The 24,437-nt window shown below is 41.2% G+C and overlaps 1 protein-coding gene across 13 annotated transcripts in view; it reads left to right on the top strand.

Moving 5' to 3' along the window:
- LOC134348516 (PTB domain-containing engulfment adapter protein 1-like) overlaps positions 1 to 24,437 on the top strand; it is a 436,378-nt gene that overhangs the window by 388,025 nt on the left and 23,916 nt on the right. For 12 of the 13 annotated variants that reach the window (XM_063052010.1, XM_063052011.1, XM_063052004.1 and 9 more), the window contains 2 exons: positions 20,860 to 20,995; positions 22,123 to 22,217. In XM_063052010.1, coding sequence (XP_062908080.1) covers positions 20,860 to 20,995; positions 22,123 to 22,217 — 231 coding nt within the window. Of the gene's footprint in view, positions 1 to 17,522; positions 17,748 to 20,859; positions 20,996 to 22,122; positions 22,218 to 24,437 lie in introns of all 13 variants that reach the window. The other variant, XM_063052016.1, reaches the window with a different exon arrangement.

The raw sequence follows: 24,437 nt of genomic DNA, 5'->3' as shown, positions 1-24,437 counted from the left end.
ATTTGGATAATTGTGGAATTGTTAGTGTGTCCTAAGTGAAACAATTCTGCCAAAATTTCCACTTCCTGCTCATTCTGTCACTATTCACATTTGTAATCTTGTGCACAAGTGGATGCAAAGATCACTCAGTATGAGTAGATTAAAGGTTTGGCCTTTGTTCATCTGTATCTTCCTTGTCCTCCATCTTTTGCCTAAGCTGTAAAGTTAGATACTACTTTTTCTCAACCAAACTTGTCGAGTTGTATAACACAGAAATGGGTCCTTCAGCCCATTAATAATGTTCACTTATCACATTAAAATACCATATAATTCTTCAAGTGCTGAATTGCTTTTGACTTTCAATATGAAGGTTATTGCTACAGCCGTTCCCCCTCTTTAATGACTAAGAACAACACTGGGATAACTGAACACAAAATATTCTGCAGATGCTGGGGTCAAAGCAACACGTACAAAACGCTGGAGGAACTCCAGTCCTGATGAAGGTTCTCAGCTTGAAACATTGACTGTTTGTTTCCATTGGGATAACTGAGATGGGCAAGGATAAGTCACCGGATTTTCAAACCATAATTTTCTCCAAGGAGCAGTCCGCTCTGGGGTGTTTTCCAGTTGCAAATTCATGCAGAATCCAATTACAAAACTTATTTAAATTAGAAACCACTCCAGCATATGCTGAAAATTATGATGAGAATCGATTTCAAAAATTGTTTTTGCTAAATATAGTGGGTTAAACCAGTCATTTATTTCCTCAAAATTCCTCTGCTACTCAGTTGAATCTTGTACCTTAATCTTACTTCCAGAGTAATCCCCATTATGGAAACTCTGGTTTTCATAATAACAATCTATTGCTTTCAGGTTTGAATATGCTCACTGATAGAGAATCTTTAAACTTCCTGCAGCAGAAAATGTCACCTTCTCGTTCTGAAATGATTGATGCCTTATACTGAAATTGAGCCCTGGTTCAAATTCTTGATCCAGAGGAAATATCCTCTTTGCATCTACCCCGCAAAACCTTTAAAAATCTTGTGTCTCAACAAGATCTTGTTCTTCTAGATTCCACTAGCTATAAACTTATCTTCTTCTAGTACTGTTCTTCTGGAACAGCCCATTAATTCCACCTTTCATTATGTGGATCAGCACTGATCAAGTTCTGAGGCCATCTTCAGAAGAAAAAAGCCTGCTGGCAGAACTCAGACAGCATATGCAGAGGTAGAGGTATAGTTGTTGTTTCAGGTCCTGATACAGGGCTTTGTCTCAAAGTGTCAACTGTCCTTTTCCCTCTATAATTGTTGCCTGACCTATAAGACCACAAGATGTAGGAGCAGAGGTAGGCCATTCGGCCCATTGAGTCTGCTCCACCATTCAATCATGGGCTAATCCAATTCTTCCAGTCATCCCCACTCCCCTGCCTTCTCCCCATACCCTTTGATGCCCTGGCTAATCAAGAACCTATCTATCTCTGCCTTAAATGCACCCAATGACTTGGCCTCCACGGCTGCTTGTGGCAACAAATTCCATAGATTACCACTAAAGTAATTCCTCCACATCTCCTTTCTAAATGGATGTCCTCCTTGTCCTGGACTCCACTAACATGGGAAATAACTTTGCCATATCTATTCTGTTCAGGCCTTTTAACATTTGGAATGTTTCTGAGAGATTCCCCCTTCCCCCTTTCCCCTCCCCCCCCGAGTTCTCCTGAACTCCAGGGAATACAGCCCAGAGCTGCCAGACGTTCCTCGTATGGTAACCCTTTCATTCCTGGAATCATTCTTGTGAATCTTCTTTGAACCCTCTCGAATGTCAGTATATCCTTTCTAAAATAAGGAGCCCAGGACTGCACACAATATTCCAAGTGTGGTCTCATGAGTGCTGAAAGAACATCAACATCACATCCCTGCTCTTACATTCTATACCTCTAGAAATGAATGCCAACATTGCATTTGCCTTCTTCACCATTTACTCAACCTGAAGGTTAACCTTTAGGGTATCCTGCACAAGGACTCGCAAATCCCTTTGCATCTCTGCATTTTGGATTCTCTCCCCATCTAAATAATAGTCTGCCCGTTTATTTCTTCCACCAAAGTGCATGACCATACACTTCTCAAAATTGTATTTCATTTGCCACTTCTTTGCCCATTCCCCTAAACTATCTAAGTGTCTCTGCAGCCTCTCTGTTTCCTCAACACTACCCGCTCCTCCACCTATCTTTGTATCTTCGGCAAATTTAACCATAAATCTATTAATCCCAGACATACATCATAAAAAGCAGTGGTCCCAACACCAAACCCTGTGGAACTCCACTGGTAACCTGGCAGCCAGCCAGAATAGGATCCCTTTATTCTCACTCTTCTTTCTGCCGATCAGCCAATGCTCCACCCATGCTAGTGATTCCCCTGTAATTCCATGGGATCTTATCCTGCTATGCAGCCTCATGTGCGGCACCTTGTCAAAGGCCTTCTGAAAAGTGCGCATGCGCCGGTCATGCATGCAGCCTGTTACAGTCGCTCCATCTAGTTTTCTTACTTTTCTTACTTTTTAAACTTTATTAACTTAAGTTATTTGTTGTATTTTTTTTTTCACGGTGACACGTTGAAGCTGCTCCCTCTCTAACATGCTGGTGGAAAGAGTTTTAAGCGCTGGAAATAGTTACACTTGGACACGTCTCATTAGCGGGGCAGCAGTATGGTCGCATTGTTTATTCCAGGGACCAGCTGATTGCGCTTATGCTGGCCGGTTTAGCGAACAGAGTGGCGGACACCCCGGCTGAAATCTGGAGGAAAACACACAAAGGATGCAGAGGGGGATCAAAAAGGCGAGGGAAGAGGGCTGGGCCGAGGCATATGGAGAAGAGAAGTTATAAGCCATGTCTCCCCTCTCTCATTATGGGCAATGCTGGGTAATAAAATGGACGAGCTGATGGCACTTGTCAGGAGTCAGAGAACATTTCAGGAGAGCAGTGTTATGTGTTTTACTGAAACGTGGCTGCACAAGGACATACCCGATCAAAACGTTTCCATAGAGGGCTTCCAGACCGTTCAGGCTGACTGGAATTACACTGAGAGCGGTAAGCGTAAAGGAGGGGGGCTTGCTGTTCTGCTAAACAACAGATGGTTCAATCCTGGTCACTTTACAATCAAGGAACGTGTTTGTAGCCCGGATATTGAACTTTTTGCTGTTGGACTCCGGCCATATTATTTGCCAAGGGAAATCTCACATGCAATTGTGGTTGTTGTGTACATCCCTCCCTCTGCCAACCCGATGTTGGCGTGTAACATCATTTACACCGTCATAGCCAAATTACAAACGCAGCACCAGAGTGCCCTTATTACCATCTCGGGTGACTTCAACCATGTTACCATGGCTAGAACACTGCCCAACTTCACGCAGTATGTGAGCTGTACAACCAGAGGGGAGAGGACTCTGGATTTGATGTGTACTAACATTAAGGATGCATACAGCTCCTCTCCCCTCCCCCCACTGGGAAGGTCAGATCACAACCTGGTGCATCTCAAACCCTGCTACGTGCCTCTGGTGAAGAGTAACCTGTAACCTTGAGGACAGTGAGGAAATGGTCGGAGGAGGCTTATGAGGCGCTCCAGGGTTGTTTTGAGGTGACAGACTGGCAGGCACTCTGTGAGCCACAAGGAGAGGATATTGATGGGCTCATGGAAGTGCATCACTGATTACATCAACTTCTGTGTGGACTGCAATGTTCCGACAAGAACTGTCCTTTGTTATTCAAATAACAAGCCATGGGTAACAAAGGACATTAAGGACATCCTGAACGCTAAAAAGAGGGCATTTAGAGATGGAAATAGGGAGGAGCTGAGGGCAATACAGAGGGACTTGAAAGCCAGGATCAGGGAGGCTAAAGACAGGTACAGGAGGAAGCTTGAGTGGAAACTCCAGCAGAACAAAATGAGAGCGGTCTGGAGTGGGATGAGGACCATCACTGGGTTCCGGCAAACTAGCAACAGAGGAGCTGAAGGCAGTGTGGACAGGGCCAAAGAACTTAACCTGCTCTTTAACAGATTTGACATTGTGGCCCCTGCCCATCCCCCACATGAGTCATCTGTTGTCGGCCCCCAACCAACACATATTCCACTCTCACCTCCTACCCCTCCTCACAGTCCCCCACCCTGCTCTCATGACTATACCCCTTCCCCACACGAAACCACCATGGTGGGCTTCACAGCTGAACAGGTGAGAAGACAGCTGAAACGTCTCAACCCAAGCAAGGCTGCAGGACCAGATGGTGTCAGTACCAGGGTGCTCAAAGCCTGTGCCCCTCAGCTATGTGGAGTACTTCGCCATGTCTTCAACCTGAGCCTGAGGCTCCGGAGGGTTCCTGTGCTGTGAAAGACGTCCTGCCTCATTCCTGTGCCAAAGATGCCATGCCCCAGCGGCCTCAATGACTACAGACCGGTGGCATTGACCTCCCACATCATGAAGACCCTGGAGAGACTTGTTCTGGAGCTGCTCCGGCCTATGGTCGGGCCACACTTAGATCCCCTCCAGTTCGCCTACCAGCTCTGACTAGGAGTTGAGGATGCCATCGTCTACCTGCTGACCCGTGTCTACGCCCACCTGGACAAACCAGCGAGCACTGTGAGGGTCATGTTTTTTGACTTCTCCAGTGCGTTCAACACCATCCGCCCTGCTCTGCTGGGGGAGAAGCTGTCAGCAATGCAGGTGGATGCTTTCCTGGTGTCATGGATTCTTGATTACCTGACTGGCAGACCACAGTATGTGTGCCCGACAGAGTGATCAGCAGCACTGGGGCTCCACAGGGGACTGTCTTGTCTCCCTTTCTCTTCACCATTTACACCTTGGACTTCAACTACTGCACAGAGTCTTGCCATCTTCAGAAGTTTTCTGATGACTCTGTCATAGTTGGATGCATCAGCAAGGGAGATGAGGCTGAGTACAGGGCTACGGTAGGAAACTTTGTCACGTGGTGTGAGCAGAATTATCTGCAGCTTAATATGAAAAAGACTAAGGAGCTGGTGGTAGACCCGAGGAGAGCTAAGGTACTGGTGACCCCTGTTTCCATCCAGGGGGTCAGTATGGACATGGTGGAGGATTACAGATACCTGGGGATACGAATTGACAATAAACTGGACTGGTCAAAGAACACTGAGGCTGTCTACAAGAAGGGTCAGAGCCCTGTCTATTTCCTGAGGAGACTGAGGTCCTTTAACATCTGTCGGACGATGCTGAGGATGTTCTACGAGACTGTGGTGGCCAGTGCGATCGTGTTTGCTGTTGTGTGCTGGGGCAACAGGCTGAGAGTAGCAGACACCAACAGAATCAACAAACTCATTCGTAAGGCCAGTGATATTGTGGGATGGAACTGGACTCTCTAACAGTGGTGTCTGAAAAGAGGATGCTGTCCAAGTTGCATGCCATCTTGGACAATGTCTTCCATCCACTACATAATGTACTGCGTGGGCACAGGAGTACATTCAGCCAGAGACTCATTCCACCGAGATGCAACACAGAGCGTCATAGGAAGTCATTCCTGCCTGTGGCCATCAAACTTTACAACTCCTCTCTTGGAGGGTCAGACATCCTGAGCCAATAGGCTGGTCCTGGACTTATTTCCTGGCATAATTTACCTGTTACTATTTAATTATTTATGGTTTTATTACTATTTAATTATTTATGGTGTAACTGTAACGAAAACCAATTTCCCTCGGGATCAATAAAGTATGACTAAAATCCAAGTACACCCCATCTACTGCATCTCCTTTGTTTACGCTGCTTGTAATTCCCACAAAAAATTGCAGTAGGTTAGTCAGGCAGGATTTTCCTTTCAAAAAATCATGCTGGCTTTGGCCTATCTTGTCATGTGCCTCCAGGTACTCCGTAATCTCATCTCTAACAATCGATTCCAACAACTTCCCAACCACTGATATCAGACTAACATGTCTATAGTTTCCTTTCTGCTGCCTCTCACCCTTCTTAAATAGCAGAGTAACATTTGCAGTTTTGCAGTCATTTGGTACAATGCCAGAATCTATCGATTCTTGAAAGATCATTGTTAATGCCTCCGGGTCACAGTTTGAGGATAAAGGGGAAGCCTTTTAGGACTGAGATTAGGAAAAACTTCTTCACACAGAGAGTGGTGAATCTGTGGAATTGTCTGCCACAGGAAACAGTTGAGGCCGGTTCATTGGCTATATTTAAGAGGAAGTTAGATATGGCCCTTGTGGCTACGGGGATCAGGGAGTATGGAGGGAAGGCTGGTGCAGGGTTCTGAGTTGGATGATCAGCCATGATCATAATAAATGGCGGTGTAGGCTCAAAGGGCTGAATGGCCTACTCCTGCACCTATTTTCTATGTTTCTATGTTTCTATGCCTCTGCAATCTCTCCAGCTACTTCCTTCAGAACTCGAGGGTGCATTCCATCAGGTCCAGGAGATTTATCCACCCCTCAGACCATTAAGCATCCTGAGCTCCTTTTCAGTCGTAATTTTCACTGCATAAGCCTCACTTCCCTGACACTCTTGAATGTCCGGTATACTGCAGATGTCTTCCACTGTGAGGAGTGATGCAAAATACGCATTCAGTTCCTCTGCCATCTCTGCGTGTCTCCTTACAATATCTCCAGCGTCATTTTCTATTGGTTCTATAATCTACCATCAACTCTCTTTTACCCTTTATAGTACTTAAAAAAGCTTTTAGTATCTTCTTTGATATTAGTCACCAGCTTCCTTTCATAATTCATCTTTTCCTTCCTAATGACCTTCTTAGTTTCTTTCTGTAAGTTTTTATAAGTTTCTCAATCCTCTGTCTTCCCACTGGCCTTGGCTTCCTCGTATGCTCTCTTTTTTGCTTTTACTTTGACTCTGACTTCAATTGTCGGTCCATTCGAAAATTTCTTCTTATTTGGAATATATCTATCTTGCACTTCTCTCATTTTCTGCAGAAACTCCAGCCATTGCTGCTCTGCTGTCCTTCCTGCTAGAGTCTCTTTCCAGTCAACCTTGGCCAGTTCCCCTCTCATGCCATTGTAATTTCTTTTATTCCACTGAAATACTGACACATTGCAATTTGATTTTTCCTTCTCAAATTTCAAAGTGAACTCGAACATATTGTAATCACTGTTCCCTAAGGGTTCCTAACCTTAAGCTCTCTTATCACCTCCAGATCATTGCACGACACCCACTCCAGCACAGCCAATCCCCTAGTGGGCTCAACAACAAGCTGTTCTAAAAAGCCATCCCTTAGACATTCTACAAATTCTCTCTCTGGAGGTCCAGTACTGGACTGGTTTTCCCAATCCACTTTCATGTTAAAATCCCCAACGATTATCACAAAATTTCCCTTCAAACATGCCTTCTTTATCTCCTGCTGTAATTCGTAATCCACATCCCAGCTGCTGTTTGGAGGCCTGTATACAACTGCCATTAGGGTTCTTTTACCCTTCCAATTTCTTAACTCAACCCATAGCGACTCTACACCTTCCAATCCTATGTTATCTCTTTCTAATGATTTAATATTATTTCTTATACACAGGGCCACACCACACCCTCTGCCTACTAATCTGTCTTTCCGGTACACCGAATATCTTTGGATGTTCAGCTCCCCATGGCAGCCATCCTTTAGCCAAGTTTGAGAGATGGCCCCAACGTCATACTTGCCAATCTGTAGCTGAATTTCAGGGTCATCCATTTTATTTCTTATGCTGCGTGCACTCAAATATAATATTTCCAGTCCAGTATTTGTTGCTTTCTGTTTTAACTGCACCACGCCTCTATTGCCCTGTAACTCATCCCACTGGCTGTGATTAAGCCTCATCTCCTACCTGTCCTTTCTATCATCTCTTTTGCACGCAATCTTTGAATTATTTCTGTTTTTCCCCTTCCTCAGCCCTATCACTCTGGTTCCCATCTCCCTGCCAAACCCTTCCGAACAGCTCTATTAAACCTGCCTGCTAGGATATTGGACCCCTTTGGGTTCAGGTGTAACCCGTCCTTTTTGTACAGGTCCTACCTCCCCCAGAAGAGACCCCAATGATCCAGGAACCCGAAGCCCTGCTTCCTACACCAGTCTCTTAGACATGCATTAATATGCTTGATCATGCTTTTCTTGCACTCGTTAGCACATGGCACAAACAGCAATCCTGAGATTACTACGCAGGAAGTCCTGCTTTTCGGCTTCCTATCCAACTCCCTGAATTCTCTCATCAGGACCTCCTCCCTTTTTCTACCTATGTCATTGGTACCAATGTGTACCAAGACTTCTGGTTGTTCACCCTCTTCCTTCAGAATTCTCTCTACCCAATCTGAGCCATCCCGTACCCTGGCACCTGGGAGGGAACACACCATGCGGGTATCTCTGTCAGGCTGACAGAACCTCCTGTCTGTTCCCCTCATTATGGAATCCCCTATGACTACCGCATTCCTCATCATCTTCTCTCCCTTTTGCACCAAGGAAACCAAACTCAGTGCCAGAGGCCCGATTGCCACGGTCGTCCTCTTGTCAGGTCACCCCCCTCAGCAGCATCCAAAACGAGATAACAATTACTGCGGGGGATGGTCACAGGGGTGCTCTCTACTGTCTGAGCTCTTCCTATCCCTTCCCGATAGTCACCCACTTGTCTAACACCCGCAGCCCCAGGGTGACTAACTCCTGGTAGCTTCTGCTCCCTTTCCCTAATAAACCATAGGTCATCAAGCCGTAGCTCCAGATCCCTAACACGGTCTCTCAGAAGCTGCATCTCGGTGCGCCTGGCACATATGTGGCCATCTGGAAGATTCCCAGGATTCGTACACCTGACACCCAGAGCAAAGTACTAACCCTACAGACATGCTCTCTATTCCTCCAAAAGAAAATGCAAGGGAAGAGTGAAGCCCACCTACCCACTTACCTCGCTGAAGCCAGAATGAGACAAGGCCCTACCACTCTGCCTCAGACCACTCCGTCGATTACCGCTCCGCTAGGTTCATGCCTGAACCTTCCCAGCTCTCCAACTCATGATTGGTGCTTCAGTTATAGCTGAGTTCCCGCGAAGCTTTCCCCTTTTAAACTTCGCTCCCAGACCTGTGTGCTGCCTCCTCTCTTGGAGCTCTCCAACACATGGTTGGTGCACTGGTTATCTTGACCTGTTGATTTCCAAGAAAAGGTTATGTTTTGCTCCACCTAACAGTATCTAGGGTCTTCTTTAATCTCTTTTGAGTAAGGAGATTAAAACTGCACATAATTCTGATCCAGACTTCAATGGGTGAACATAGAACATAGAATAGTACAGCACAGTACAGGCCCTTCAGCCCACAATGCCGACCCTTAAACCCTGCCTCCCATATAACGCCCCACATTAAATTCCTCCATATACCTGTCTATTAGTCTGTTAAATTTCACTAGTGTATCTGCCTCCATCACTGACTCAGGCAGTGCATTCCATGCACCAGCCACTCTGAGTAAAAAACCTTCCTCTAATATCCCCCTTGAACATCCCACCCCTTACCTTAAAGCCGTGTCCTCTTGTATTGAGCAGTGGTGCCCTGGAGAAGAGGCACTGGCTATCCACTCTATCTATTCCCCTTAATATCTTGTACACCTCTATCATGTCTCCTGTCATCCTCCTCCTCTCCAAAGAGTAAAGCCCTAGCTCCCTTAATCTCTGATCATAATGCATACTCTCTAAACCAGGCAGCATCCTGGTAAACCTCCTCTATACCCTTTCCAATGCTTCCACATCTTTCCTACAGTGAGACGACCAGAACCGGACACAGTACTTCAAGTGTGGCCTAACCAGAGTTTTATAGAGCTGCATTATTACATCGCGACTCTTAAACTCTATCCCTCGACTTATGAAGGCTAACACCCCATAAGCTTTCTTAACTACCCTATCTACCTGTAGGCAACTTTCAGGGATCTGTGGACATGTACCTCCAGATCCCTCTGCTCCTCCACACTACCAAGTATCCTGCCATTTACTTTGTCCTCTGCCTTGGAGTTTGTCCTTCCAAAGTGTACCACCTCACACTTCTCCAGGTTGAACTCCATCTGCCACTTCTCAGCCCACTTCTGCATCCTATTGATGTCTCTCTGCAATCTTCGACAATCCTCTACGCTATCCACAACACCACCAACCTTTATGTCGTCTGCAAACTTGCCAACCCACCCTTCTACCCCCACATCCAGATCGTTAATAAAAATCACAAAATGTAGAGGTCCCAGAACTGATCCTTGTGGGACACCACTAGTCACAACCGTCCAATCTGAATGTACTCCCTCCACCACGACCCTTTGCTTTCTGCAGGCAAGCCCATTCTGAATCTACCTGGCCAAACTTCCCTGGATCCCATGCCTTCTGACTTTCTGAATAAGCCTACCATGTGGAACCTTGTCAAATGCCTTACTAAAATCCATGTAGATCACATCCACTGCACTACCCTCATCTATATGCCTGGTCACTTAATCAAAGAACTCTATCAGGCTTGTTAGACACGATCTGCCCTTCTCAAAGCCATGCTGACTGTTTCTGATCAGACTATGTTTCTCTAAATGCCCATATATCCTATTTCTAGAAATCTTTTCCAACAGCTTTCCCACCACAGACGTAAGGCTCACTGGTCTATAATTACCCAGACTATCCTTATTACCTTTTTTGAACAAGGGGACAACATTTGCCTCCCTCCAATCCTCCGGTACCATTCCCGTGGACAACGCTGACGTAAAGATCCTAGCCAGAGGCTCAACAATCTCTTCCCTCGCCTCGTGGAGCAGCCTGGAGGATATTCTGTCAGGCCCTGGGGATTTATCCGTGCTATTGTATTTTAATAACTCCAACACCTCCTCTCCCTTAATATCAACATGCTCCAGAACATCAACCTCACTCATATTGTCTCCACCGTCATCAATTTCCCTCTCTTTGTTGAATACCAAAGAGAAGTATTTATTGAGGGCCTCACTCACTTCCACAGCCTCCAGGCACATCTTCCCACCTTTATCTCTAATCGGTCCTACCTTCACTCCTGTCATCCTTTTGTTCTTCACATAATTGAAGAATGCCTGGGGGTTTTCCTTTACCCTACTCGCCAAGGCCTTCTCATGCCCCCTTCTTGCTCTCCTCAGCCCCTTCTTAAGCTCCTTTCTTGCTACCTTATATTCCTCAATAGACCCATCCGATCTTTGCTTCCTAAACCTCATGTATGCTGCCTTCTTCCACCTGACTAGATTTTCCACCTCACTTGTCACCCATGGTTCCTTCACCCTATCATTCTTTATCTTCCTCACCGGGACAAATTTATCCCTAACATCCTGCAAGAGATCCCTAAACATCGACCACATGTCCATAGTACATTTCCCTGCAAAAACATCATCCCAGTTCACACCCGCAAGTTCTAGCCTTGTAGCCTCATAATTTGCCGTTTCCTAATTAAAAATTTTCCTGTCCTCTCTGATTCTGTCCTTTTCCATGATAATGCTAAAGGCCAGGGAGCAGTGGTCACTGTCCCCCAGATGCTCACCCACTGAGAGATCTGTGACCTGACCCGGTTCGTTACCTAATACTAGATCTACCATGGCATTCCCCCTAGATGGTCTTTCAACATACTGTGACAGAAATCTGTCCTGGACACACTTACCAAATTCTGCCCCGTCTAAACCATTGGAACTAATCAGGTGCCAATCAATATTAGGGAAGTTAAAGTCACCCATGATAACAACCCTGTTATTTTTGCAGCTTTCCAAAATCTGCTTCCCAATCTGCTCCTTGGCATCTCTGTTGCTACCAGGGGGCCTATAGAATACTCCCAATAGAGTAACTGCTCCCTTCCTGTTCCTGACTTCCACCCATACTGACTCAAAAGAGGATCCTGCTACATTACCCACGCCTTCTGTAGCTGTAATAGTATCCCTGACCAGTAATGCCACCCCTCCTCCCCTTTTCCCCCCATCCCTTTTAAAGCACTGAAATCCAGGAATACTGAGAATCCATTCCAGGAATCCAGGAATATTGAGAATCCATTCCTGCCCTGTTGCCAGCCAAGTCTCTGTAATGGCCACTACATCATAATTCCATGCATGTATCCAAGCTCTGAGATCATCACCTTTGATCCTGATGCTTCTTGCATTTAAAGTACATGAACTTTAGCCCTTCTACCTTACTACCTTTAAATCCTTTATTTTGTTCCTCTTTCCTCAAGGCCTCTTTATATGTTAGATCTGCCTTTACTCCATGCACTTCTTCCACTGCTCAATCGCTCCGAATTCCATCCCCCTTGCAAATTAGTTTAAACCCTAAACTAATTTAGTTGGCTGTTAGAAATTGTTGAAATCAATGTCCTTATTGTACAGGTATTTAAAATACTTAGAGATAGCATATGTTGTTTTAAAAAAAAAAGAGACCGAAGGGTTGCGGCCCAAAATGTTGACTATACATTTCTCCACAGCTGCTGCTCAGCCTGATGAGTTTCTCCAGCATTTTGTGTCTGTTGAAATATCTTCCAAGAAGTATTCATTTTGCACAGTTAATATTTGTAATAGCATAACCAATAATAGGCACTGAGAATAACATCATATTATTTAATGCTTTAAAACATAAAAGGGCCTGATAATGTAAAATCAGATGGAGTTTTAGTTTTGGATTATGATTTCACAGTTAGAGTTGACACTTGTGCAGATGAAATATTTTGGACTTTGGTCTTATTAAGGCAGATCACTTTGTCTGTTGTTATATCAGATTTTTGAAGCTACTGTTCACGAGAATTAAACTAACCTGGTGTATGATGATTTGTGTAAGTCAGGGCATGAAAAATGTTTAAGTTCATTAGAATTGCATCAATTAAGGATGTGTGAATAGCTAAGGAAGAATATTGTGGTGGTGTGGATGTTAAATATGAAGAAGGCAATCAATAAATTAGCACAATGGGAAAATGGAATGAAGAGTTCAACTTGGTTTGTGGAAAGTTAGGTAGTAATACATTCATAAATGGGAGTACAAACAAGGTATGCCCTCTTATTATTTTAAGTCAACTTCTCAGATTTAGTAACTATTCAGAGTTGCTAGCAGTTGCTAATCAAGAGTAAAAATTCTTCAAGATTTTTCTGTGGTGAGTAGTGGCACGTTGGGCATAACATAAACTTAAGTGACGATTACCTCCTGTACTTGAAACAGGAGTACAGGCTGTAAACCTGTTTCCAACATTTGTCAGTTTCTTCTCATGTTTTGTTTTCGTTTAGTTAGTACTATGTTTCCCCATAGGTTAATGGAAAGTGTGACAATGTGTCTGGCAAGCAAGGAAGAGATTCCCCCAATTGAACCCAGTCTCTTCTAAGTTGATTTGACTTTGGTCAAAAAAGACAGTTTCTAAGAAATGCAATATTAATTATAGTTATAATTTGGATACTTTACAGGAAAATTGTTTAACTGAAGGATCTTGTGATTTTACCTGTGAGCTACTCAGTAGGACCAAATGAATAAATAGGGTTGATGATTCTATTGCAAACTTCCTGTCAATTATTTGTGGATTCAAATCAGGTGTGCCCTCAAATTGTCTTAATGCAGTCTCTTTTGTTTTTTTTGTAGTTTATTTTTTTTATTGAATTTCATCATCAAACATTTTCATAAGATGTATTTCAGATACTGTACATATATATCATATAATCATATTTGTCACAAATCTCCACATAATATATCTGAGGTATACACTTATAGAAAGGAGAGGAAAGAAAGAACAATCGAAAGAAGAAAACTTATGTTCCTTTTGAACTTTTAGAAGGATGTTCATCTAACTGTCAAATAAGAAAGATTTTCTTTATGCTACAGACCTTTTTTTTTGCAATTAAATCAATTGGCAAAAGGAAATCAACAATCACATCAAAGGTTTTTATCAGAAATGTTAGCCCTGTAATACACTCCCTTGCCATACTTTTGTATTCTAAGTCAGGGTGTCCCCAACCTTTTTTGCACTGCGGACCAGTTTATTATTGACAATATTCTTGCGGACTGGCTGACTGGGGTGGTGGGGGTAGTGGTGGGGGGTGGCGGTAGGGTTGCCAACGGACAAGAATAGCAGTCAGATACGTTGTGTTTACCCCGTGAAAGACTACAATGACCATGAAGCCTTGCGCGTGCACCAGTGCGCATGCGTGTACATGTACGTGCCGATTTTTCTCTCTAGAAATAGTTATTGGCGATTCTGTTATTGGGGGTCGGTGTTAATCACGACCGGAATATAGGTGATAAGTGGCTAATACACTCAATTTCGTTTCTAAATGGGTTTATCTAATGAATTTAATATTAAACAAACAGCGCATATTTTCCTCCCATGAATATAGTGATAAGTCAATTATCAGGGGAGCTTGAAGTAAGTGTTGAACAAACTTCCAGTAGAAGTGGTAGAGGCAGGTTCGATATTATCACTTAAAGAAAAATTGGACCTGCACTCATTCCATAACCCTCCATTCCTTTCCTGTCCATATATCTATCCAATTTACTGAGAGAGGAAAATGAATGCCCGATTCGTAGCTGAACTAAAGAACTGTTGTACATATCTTTAAGCCTCAATCTCATAAAATCACTCTTTAAAGTAAAATCGTTATCATTAAGCAGACGATACTTTGCAAGCCTTGTATTTCTCACCTCACACCCCTTAACATTTTACTAGAGGCTTTCATTAAAATGCCCTATTTGAACACGGAGAAACAATTGTTGTATTTTTTTCTTGTTTCTTTTTCACCTTCATTTCCTAAAACACAGTCAAGACAAGAAAGAACTGGGGAAAAGCAGTTATGTTTTAAATTTAAGGATTGAGGGTGGCTGAAAGTTTAACTTCAAATCGATTTGAATTATTGATGTGTAAGATTAATGGAGGAAAGGCATTTAAAATGAAATTGAGTAAATTTAGCAAACTTGATTCTCAACAGGTAATTTTTTATAAAACTACTGGAAATCAAATTGCTCAAGACAGTACAAAAATCCTTTATATGATTATGGCTTGTTACCTCATGAAGTATGGAGTCTGTTATTGCCACTTCATTGCTATTCTGTTTTGTCCCACTTTGTATTAAATTTGCACAATTAATTTTTAAGGACAGAGACAGTAGAGGACTCAATGAAATTACTGGGGGAGATATTCCCTTCTAGTAATGCCAGAAAATATTTATTACTTATGAGGAGGTGCAGAAGAGATTTACAAGGATGTTGCCTGGATTGGGGAGCATGCCTTATGAAAACAGGTTGAGTGAACTTGGCCTTTTCTCCTTGGGGCGACGGAGGATGATAGGTGACCTGTAGAGGTGTATAAGATGATGAGAGGCATTGATCGTGTGAATAGTCAGAGGCTTTTTCCCAGGGTTGAAATGGTTACCACAAGAGGACACAGGTTTAAGGTGCTGGGGAGTAGGTACAGAGGAGATGTCAGGGGTAAGTTTTTTATGCAGTGAGTGGTGAGCACGTGGAATGGGCTGCCGGCAACGGTGGTGGAAGCAGATACGACAGGGTCTTTTAAGAGGCTCTTAGATAGGTACATGGAGCTTAGAAAAATAGAGGACTATAGGTAAGCCTAGTAACTTCTAATGTAGGGACATGTTCGGCACAACTTTGTGGGCCGAAGGGCCTGTATTGTGCCATAGATTTTCTATGTTCCTATGAAAATCTGTGGGAACAGGTTGGGAAATTCGGCAGGAGCAGATAGGAGACTATGAAATATTTAGCTGATTAAAATATTTAAAAATCATGAAGAATATAATAAATAGGAGAAGGAATAGGTTCAGTGACCTTTCAAGCTCACTCCACAATTCAATAAGATCGTGGCTATTCTGGCCTTGAACTCAGCTCCACCTACCTGCCTTTTTCCTATAACCCTCAAATCTCCTGCTCTGCAAAAATCTGTCTCACTGCTTTAATATATTTATTGAGGTAGCCTCTACTGGTCAGAGAATTCCACAGATTCACTGCTCTCTGGGGGAGAACTGGTTCTCTTCATCTCTCTCGTAAATCTATTCCCCAAATCTTGAACTTTGTCTCCTAGTTTTAGTCTCACTTATCAGTGGGAACAACTTTCTTGCCTCTAGCTTGTCAGTTCCATTCATAATTTTATGTTTTTATAAGATACTCCCACAGTCTTGTGAATTCCAACGAGTATAGTCACAGGTAGCTATTTATATTACCCTCATCATCTCCGGAATCAGCCTGGTGAACCTTCTCTGCACCATCTCCAAAGCCTGTATATCTTTCCCCAATTTATAAGGCAAGAACTACCCATAGTCCTCTAGCTGTGGCATCAGCTGCACCCTCTATATTCGCGGCATAAACTTCCAGTTCTTAAATTCAATCTTTCTAGTAATGAAGGCCAACATTCCATTTGTCTTCTTGAAGTTTTTTTGTGATTCATGCACAAGCTCTCCTAAGTCTCTCTGCACATCAGCATACTCTAGTTTTTCACCATTTAAATAATAATCTGATTCAGTTTTTCCTGCCTAAGTGTTTGATTCACATTGTACTCCATCTGCCAGACCCTCGCCCACTCATTTAATCTATCTATACCTCCCTGCAGACTCTCTGTGGCCTCTGCCCCCAATTTACTGCCATCTGTAAACTTAGATGTGCTACAGTTGGTCCCCCTTTCCAGATTGTTAATGTATAGTACAGTTGCAGGTACAGCACTGACCCTGTAACACTCTGCTCTCCACTGCCGGCCGATCAGAGAAGCACCTATTTATTCCTAATCTGGTTTATTCCAACTCCTGGTTAATCAGTTCTCCAATACATTACCCCCAATTTCATCTGCCGTTATCTTATGGATGAAACTCCTATGCGGTCCCTTCTGGCAATCCAAGTATACAACATCCACCTGAAGGAGATGAGTTATACAGCTCTCGTTACATCACTCTTTGAGTGATTATGCAGAAAGTTTGAAGTTAATAACTCATCTCCTTCTACCTTAGGCCACAAACTTATCAATCACCCCTGCTGTTGACCATTTTCTGGAGGTCCAAGACGCCGACTTCTACAAAGAAAGGATCCGTATGCTCCATGACCACTGGACTAAGTGTGTAAATGTAGGAGAGGACAATGTTGAAAAATAGATGTGCCAGGTTTTCTAAAATTGACTCCTACCTTTGGCCATGAACCTATCAATCACCCCTCGTATATCGTTTTACTACATTACAATCTTGTATGGCTGATTTATTAGTACAGTTAATGATAAATCTAAATGTATATACAATCCTATTCTTTCCACAGATTATATTAAGAAGGAGTAAACCCTTGAATTTACCAGATCTTAAATTTTCCATCTGAAGTGTGATAGCAGTTAACTCCACTATTGTTTACATCCATCATTTGCATAATCTGCATTAAAGAATGAATGCAAATTTATGGATCAAGGGTACATATTGCAGAAATATTACATATTTCTCATTGAAGCGGTTAAAGTTATACACTGAGTTACATTAATGCATGTTTAATTGGAGCACAAAACTAATAGAGAATGAAAAATTTACAAGAAAGAAAGTTTTACTATCTTATAATAAATCTTTCCCTCTTTTTCTGTCATTTTCTTCTTAGCTGTTGCACATCAGTTCCAGAAAGCAGCTGCAGTTGTGTCAAAGCCCATCAGCCTTGTTCTGGTCCCATAGCATGGAAAAAATGTTATTTCCTGAAATAGTCTCTTTTACACTTAGTCCAACAAGCCCCTCTGGCTCCAGCTTAACAGAGGGACTGTTAACACCACCTTCACCCAAAAGCAGCTCACAACAAGCAGCCAATGAACTGAGTATTCTTCGACCTCATGTAACTTTAACAAGCATGTTTTCTGCTAGTCAAAATAAGTAACACATTAAAAATGGCTTTGCATGTCCTTTGAAATGTATTATGGCATGGAAAAATATGCAGAACTTTTAATGTACTGATTTATTTTATGGTTTCTAACTATTTAATTACTTTGATTTGAGCCTTTGAGTGTACTGTGGCTTTATTTTGACGTTGCACTGTAAGTGCATGTACTTACAAATATACTGAATAATTTAGACATTTGGTATAGGAAAGTCCATTTCCGTTCCTGTTCACCCATCAATGCACAGAGGTTAAATGTCTAATCTTAAAATACAGTGCTAAATTGCAATCTTCCATTTATTGCTGCCTGTAACTAGATGATTTAAGGTTTTTTTTTGATAAACCAATTACAAAGCCGGTATTATAATTAAGTGTTTGCAAAATTGTATTTTGTGAGCAACATTCAAAATTTTTGAAGAATGATGGTGTAATCATTTCGAGTAGTGCCTTTATTCTTGCATTCAATTGCATGACAAACATGTTCAAGCATGCTCTACTTTTTGTGGTCAAACTCCCACACACTGGCTTGAGTGCAAGACACAAAACTCCAAACAACTAGCATCAGTTTTAAATCCCAGTAAAATAAGCTTCATTTTATCTTAAAACACCCATGAGAATTGACAAATGTCCCAACGGAATAGTGTCCGCAGACAGTACTTACACAACTTATCTTGACCTGTAGCATAAGTTCCCAGAAGCTGTTGGAAAATATTAGGAATCCTGTACTGCTTCAACATTATTTAGCAAACAGAATGTCACAAACTTGACGGGTAAGCTCTGCTAGTAAATTTGCAGCTGTGAGGTATTCCACAGGGTAATTTGCCTTCTGAACCTGCACCTAAGTTAGGCCAATGTAGACAGTGAGAGTCTAAAAAGCAGTTTGGGTTAAAAGTGAATATAATTTAGGTTTCATTTCATCAAGTTTTCATGAATATTTTAAAATATTTATAGTACTTGTAAGGAAGTATTGAAATACTTTAGTTCTTTAGTTTGAAATTCATGTTTTTGAAAGTTTATGAATGCCAGTGAACTTATTGTTAACTTGCAAAGGCCAGAGCCAAGTCTTGTGATAATCAGATTTCTTTAGGTTATTTTGTTTTTAGAGCTTATTTTGACCCAATGATGTAAATGCATTAAGCATAAAAAATAGCGAGGTCTTGTCCTTTTGCAGTAGGAAAGCACTAAGCAGGGTATCTGCAAAGGTTCATTAGTGGAAATCTATATCAGTGCTGAGTTTCGATGAATGACAATTGACTCCCAAGTTTTGGGTCTTTTATCGTTCACTTTAAGTAACCCAACAAGGACCATCAATTTATGCAACTGTTTACAGATGTGTTCACAATGTAAGATTTAGGTACACAAATATATTAACATGTTTTATTTTTCTTACTGTTAATCAGCTTTTATTTTACTTTATAGTTGTTCTAAATTTCAGTTACATAGTTCATGAAATAATGTGAGACAAGATGGTGTTTCCTTTAAATTATTTTACCTATCATGAAGAACTTGTATTTGTAACGTTTTTCCAGTTAGCGAAATAATTTTATTTTAAAGACATACATATATGTAGCTTAGTTAGACATTCATATTGTTCAGAGCTCAAGTCAAAATATCTTAAACATGCTTTCTTGTGAATATCAGGTCATAATTTTCTGCCACAAGTCATTTAATGAAAATAATTAAATAGATCTATCTACATGCTTGTAAAATTGTAGATTTTTTAAAAAATGAGAGGAAATATTGAATGACTGCAAAACAGGACATGTGGGACTAAGTGGACAGGAAAGGCAATTTTCTACCTGTTTAATAAGTAACTGTATTAATGTTCTGAACTATTTGATACCTGAATCACAATATCAAGCAGAGAGGTGAAGAGTAAATAATTTGAAGATAAATATTTGATTAGTTTTTAAAAGAAAACTTTGTGTATTTTTAAAAACGCAAACACGAGGAAATCTGCAGATGTTGGAAATTCAAGCAACACACACAAAATGCTGGTGGAATGCAGCAGGCGAGGCAGCATCCATAGGAAGAAGCACAGTCGACGCTTCGGGCTGAGGGTCTCAAAGGGTTTCGGCCCGAAATGTTGACTGTGCTTTTTCCTATGGATGCTGTCTGACCTGCTGCGTTCCACCAGAATTTTGTATGTGTTGTTTATGTATTCTTAATTTCTGTTCAAGTACATTTTTGACATTTAAACACACCCTGTAAGAGTTGAAACACGGTTTCCATGCATCCTAGATAACACCCTCTTAAAGCTTGAGTGTGGTCTACATTGCAGGTTCTCAAAAAGGGAAACTTGTTCTAGAGGTATATAAAATCAAAATTATATAATTAAATATAACTTTCCTAACATTATAGTAATTTTCAAACTATACTGAGTGCAGTCACCATTTCGCAAAGGTTTACTTTTCCCCCAAGTTTTCCCAGCTTTTCTCTTGTTAAGAATTATTTCTGGGAAACCATTAAGGTTTTCAATATTATTTATAAACAGTTGCTTGTAAATGATTCCCACCTTCAATTTTTTAAAAAAATTTTCTTCATAAGAAAAGAAATTCAGTTCCTTGGATCCATGTTGTCATTCAGGTAGCTCACTGTAGCTGGTTAGGCCTTTCGGTATTTTCTGCAATTCCCTCTGTCTTGGCACCCTTATTTAACCATAACCTTACTGATTCACTACTTCAGGGAACAAAAAGTAATGAGTTCATTTTACATTAGAAAAAAATAAGTGTAAATTGGATTCATGATCACAAATATGAGCTTTTTTAGATCTCTTCAGACTATTCCTGAGGGAAAGATTGAAAATAATCTTGTGGAAGTTCCTGTACCTTTTAACTTCTGAATCCACACATTACTTCAGTGCATTTTACTTCATTCTGTGCATATTTATTTCATCCTTGCAGAATATACTTTGAGTTTCTATTTGAGTGTTGTCATAGTGCTGCTAGCAAAGGCTTACTGCATGCTTCATTTGAATGTTAAAATATTGAACATTATTTGTATCTTTATATGATAAAATAATCTACAGTGCTCATAATTGTACTAATTTCTGGCTTATTTTGTATTTTAGAAGGTCATGGTTCCTCAGTCTCCAAGTACAGACTTATTTGATATGGTTCCATTTTCACCGGCATCGCCTCTTTTACCAATGCCATCCAGTAATGGTACAGAACCCCCTCCTTTACCAGTTCGATCTTCTGAGACCAGTAAGTTGTGAAAATGCTGCTTTACTACTTTCTGATATTTGTCATTTTAAATTATTTTAAATACTATATTACTTTACTGTTAGTATGTGCGTTTTCAATGCTGAACACGTTTCCTGCCAAATATACTTTAGATTGTGCTTTGAAACATACACTCCATGACCATTTATTAGGTACACCTATGTACCTGCTCGTTATGCAAATATCTAATCAGCCAATCATTTTGCATCAACCAGTTGCATTAAGACATGCAATCGTGATCAAGAGGTTCAGTTCTTGGTCATGCCAAACATCAATATGGGGAATAGATGTGATCAAAGTGATTTTGATTATGGAATGATTGTTGGTGCTTTTTGGGGTGGTTTGAGTACCTCAGAAACTGCTGATCTCCTGGGATTTTCACACACAACAGTCTCTAGATTTTACAGGGAATGGTGTGGGGGAAAGAAACATAGAGTGAGCGGCAGATTGGTGGCCAAAAATGCCTTGTTAGTGGGAAGGATTAGAAGAGAATGGCCAGACTGGTTCAAGCAGATAAGAAAGCAACAGTCACTCAACTAACCACGTGTTACAATAGTGGTGTGCAGAAGAGCATCTCTGAATGCTCACCACTTGAAACCTTGAAGTGAGAAAGCTTGCAGCAGCAGAAGACCATACGGTTCCATTGCTGTACCTAATAAAGTGGTCACTGAGTGCAAATTGTTTAAGTTTTCATGTATTAAAATCATTAAGTTTCTTTCCGTTTTACTGAAGTTGAATGTTTAATATTATTTTTCATTGCTTGGCCAAAGTACGCTTGAATAGTTATTTATTTGTGCAGCTTGCACATAAATAGATTTTATTCAGAAGTTAATAGGTTCTTGATTATTTAGGGCATCAAAGATTATGGAGAGGAGGCAGGAGAATGAGGTTGAGAGAGATAATCAGCCATGATTGAATGGAAAAGCACACTTGATGAGCCAAAATGGCATAGTTCTGCTCCTGTGTCTTATGGTCTAATATTGGCAAATAATCTCAAGATAATTACAGTTTGAAGGTTGGCAGTAATTTAAGTATGCAATTGTTATGTTTATGGTCATTACAATTTGAGATTTTGCAAAGACTAAAACATTCTTCATTACCCTTTGCAGAAAGAGATATTTTTGGTGCTGAGCCATTTGATCCTTTTATATCAGCCGGGGGGGACTTTCCACCAGATATTCAGTCCAAACTGGATGAAATGCAGGTGAATAATTTACAGCTTTTTCTTAGTCATATTCTCAATGATATTGCAAGCTGAAATTCAATTTGGAGGCAAAACTTTTAAGTAAATTGTTCACTGTACTGTGTTAAAATGTGAGGTGCTACTCATTACAAAATCATAAATACTTGAAAAGTTTTCAGAAATCAACAATTCAGATATCATTTATTTAACGAGGAATCACCACAGTACAATGAGCAGCACGCTTGAAAAAGTGCAGGCTGGATATTAAAAGCAAAATGAAACTGCTATGTTAAAGTATAAAATATGAAGAGTGGGGTGGGGGGAAGAAGGAGGAGTGAAATTATGTTCTGAATTTCTAGCAAGTGTGTCTGATCGCAAATTGTAGAACATATTTTGGGGTGCAGAACCTTATTTTAAAGTTTTGGGATGCAGAGTTAGACCTGACTAAAGAGATGTTCTTGTGGCTATGCAGGATACATTTTTAAAAGCCACTTTCTTCTTGTGTTCTTTTCAGTGTCAGCTCTAATAAATTTAATGAGTATTCTGTTGTTTTCAGAGCCCTCTGTTTTCTATAGTTTGGAAATAGATTTAAACAAAAGTATATAACGCTCAGAGTTGTTTTCTGATCCATAGCTTAGTGACTAATAACTGCAGCATGAGAAAAGTAACTCTCTTATTGTTGGCCTAAGTTATAGTTCTACCCCCAGGGTATAAAGATAATTACAATAAAGATGGAAATAAGATTATAATATTGCTTTTAATACTCATTTTCATGCAAAGTCATCTTAAATACATTTGGCTAGAAATCCACTTGGGTGGCAAAATATCACAGAAAAAATATTGAGCAATTGCTCACTCAACACACAGAAATCAGACCTTGGGGAAATCATCTGGCAGTTTTTCACTTGTGCCCACTGCAGCAGTGTCATTAATTGAGGTACAATACATTTAAATTTGCTATATGACATTCCAGCATTGACATGGATTTGGGTGCAAATCTGGAACTGGGAATGGTTTTCATAGAACATAGAAGAGTACAGCACAGGGAGAGGACATTCAGCTCACAAATTTGTGCCAAAGCAGCTAAAAGGCAAAGCAAAAACACCCAAACACTAATCTCTCCTGCCTACACCGTGTCCGTATCCCATCATCTTCTTTGCTTCTATGTGCAGCGTCTCTTAAAAGCCTGTAGTGTATTTGCCTGTATCACCGTACCAGGCAGCACATTCCATGCATCCATGACTCTCTGGCTAAAAAAAATTTACCCCTCACATCCCCCTACCACCTCTCCCTTCAATGCATGGTATTGAACATTTCAACCCTGGAAAACAGATACTCTCTGTTCACTGTATCCTTGCCTCTCATAATTTTGTTAACCTCTATCAGATCTCCCCACAGCCTTCGACACTCCAAAGAAAACAACCAAACTTTATCCATCCTCTCGTGATAGCACATGCCCTCTAAACCAGGCAGCATCCTGGTAAACCTCTTCTGCACCCTCTCCAAAGCCTCGACATCCTTCCTATAGTGAGGTGACCAGAACTGTACACAATACTCCAGAGCAGTACACACAAAATGCTGGAAGAACTCATCAAGACAGGCATAATCTATGGAAAAGAGTACAGTTGAAGCTTTGGGCCGAAACCCTTCATTGGGACTGGAGATAAAAGAGGAGGAGTTAGAACAAGAAGGTGGGGGAGAATTTTGTGTGTGTTGGGCAGATTTCCAGCATCTGCAGATTTTCTTTTTGTAATTGGAATACTCCAGATATGGCCTAACCAGTTTTATTAAGATGCAACATAACCTCCTGACTTTTGAATTCACTGCCTCAACTAATAAAAGCAAGCATTTTATAAGCTTTCTTAACCACCTCATTGACCCATATAGCCCCTAACTTGGATCCCATGATCTCTCTGCTCAGCCAGACTGTGAAGGACCTTGCCTTTAACAGTGTACTGTCTCCTTGCATTTGCCCTACCAAAGCGCAACAGCTCACATTTATCTGGATTAATCTCTAACTACCATTTTTCAGCCTATATCTGCAATTGATCTATATTGTCTCTGCCAATCTTTTACAATATCCACACTTCCATCAATCTTGGTATCATCCACAAATTTACTAACCCACCCATCTACATTTTCATCCATGTCATTTATATACATCATAAACAGCAGAGATCCCAGCACAGATCCCTGCAAAACTCCACTAATTACAGGCCTTCCACCCAAATAAATTCTTTT

This window comes from Mobula hypostoma, chromosome 6, assembly GCF_963921235.1.
Source record: "Mobula hypostoma chromosome 6, sMobHyp1.1, whole genome shotgun sequence".
NCBI classification, from domain to species: Eukaryota; Metazoa; Chordata; class Chondrichthyes; order Myliobatiformes; family Myliobatidae; genus Mobula; species Mobula hypostoma.
The sequence above is the reverse complement of the archived record's forward strand: the minus strand, read 5'-3'. Positions and strand labels throughout refer to the sequence as shown.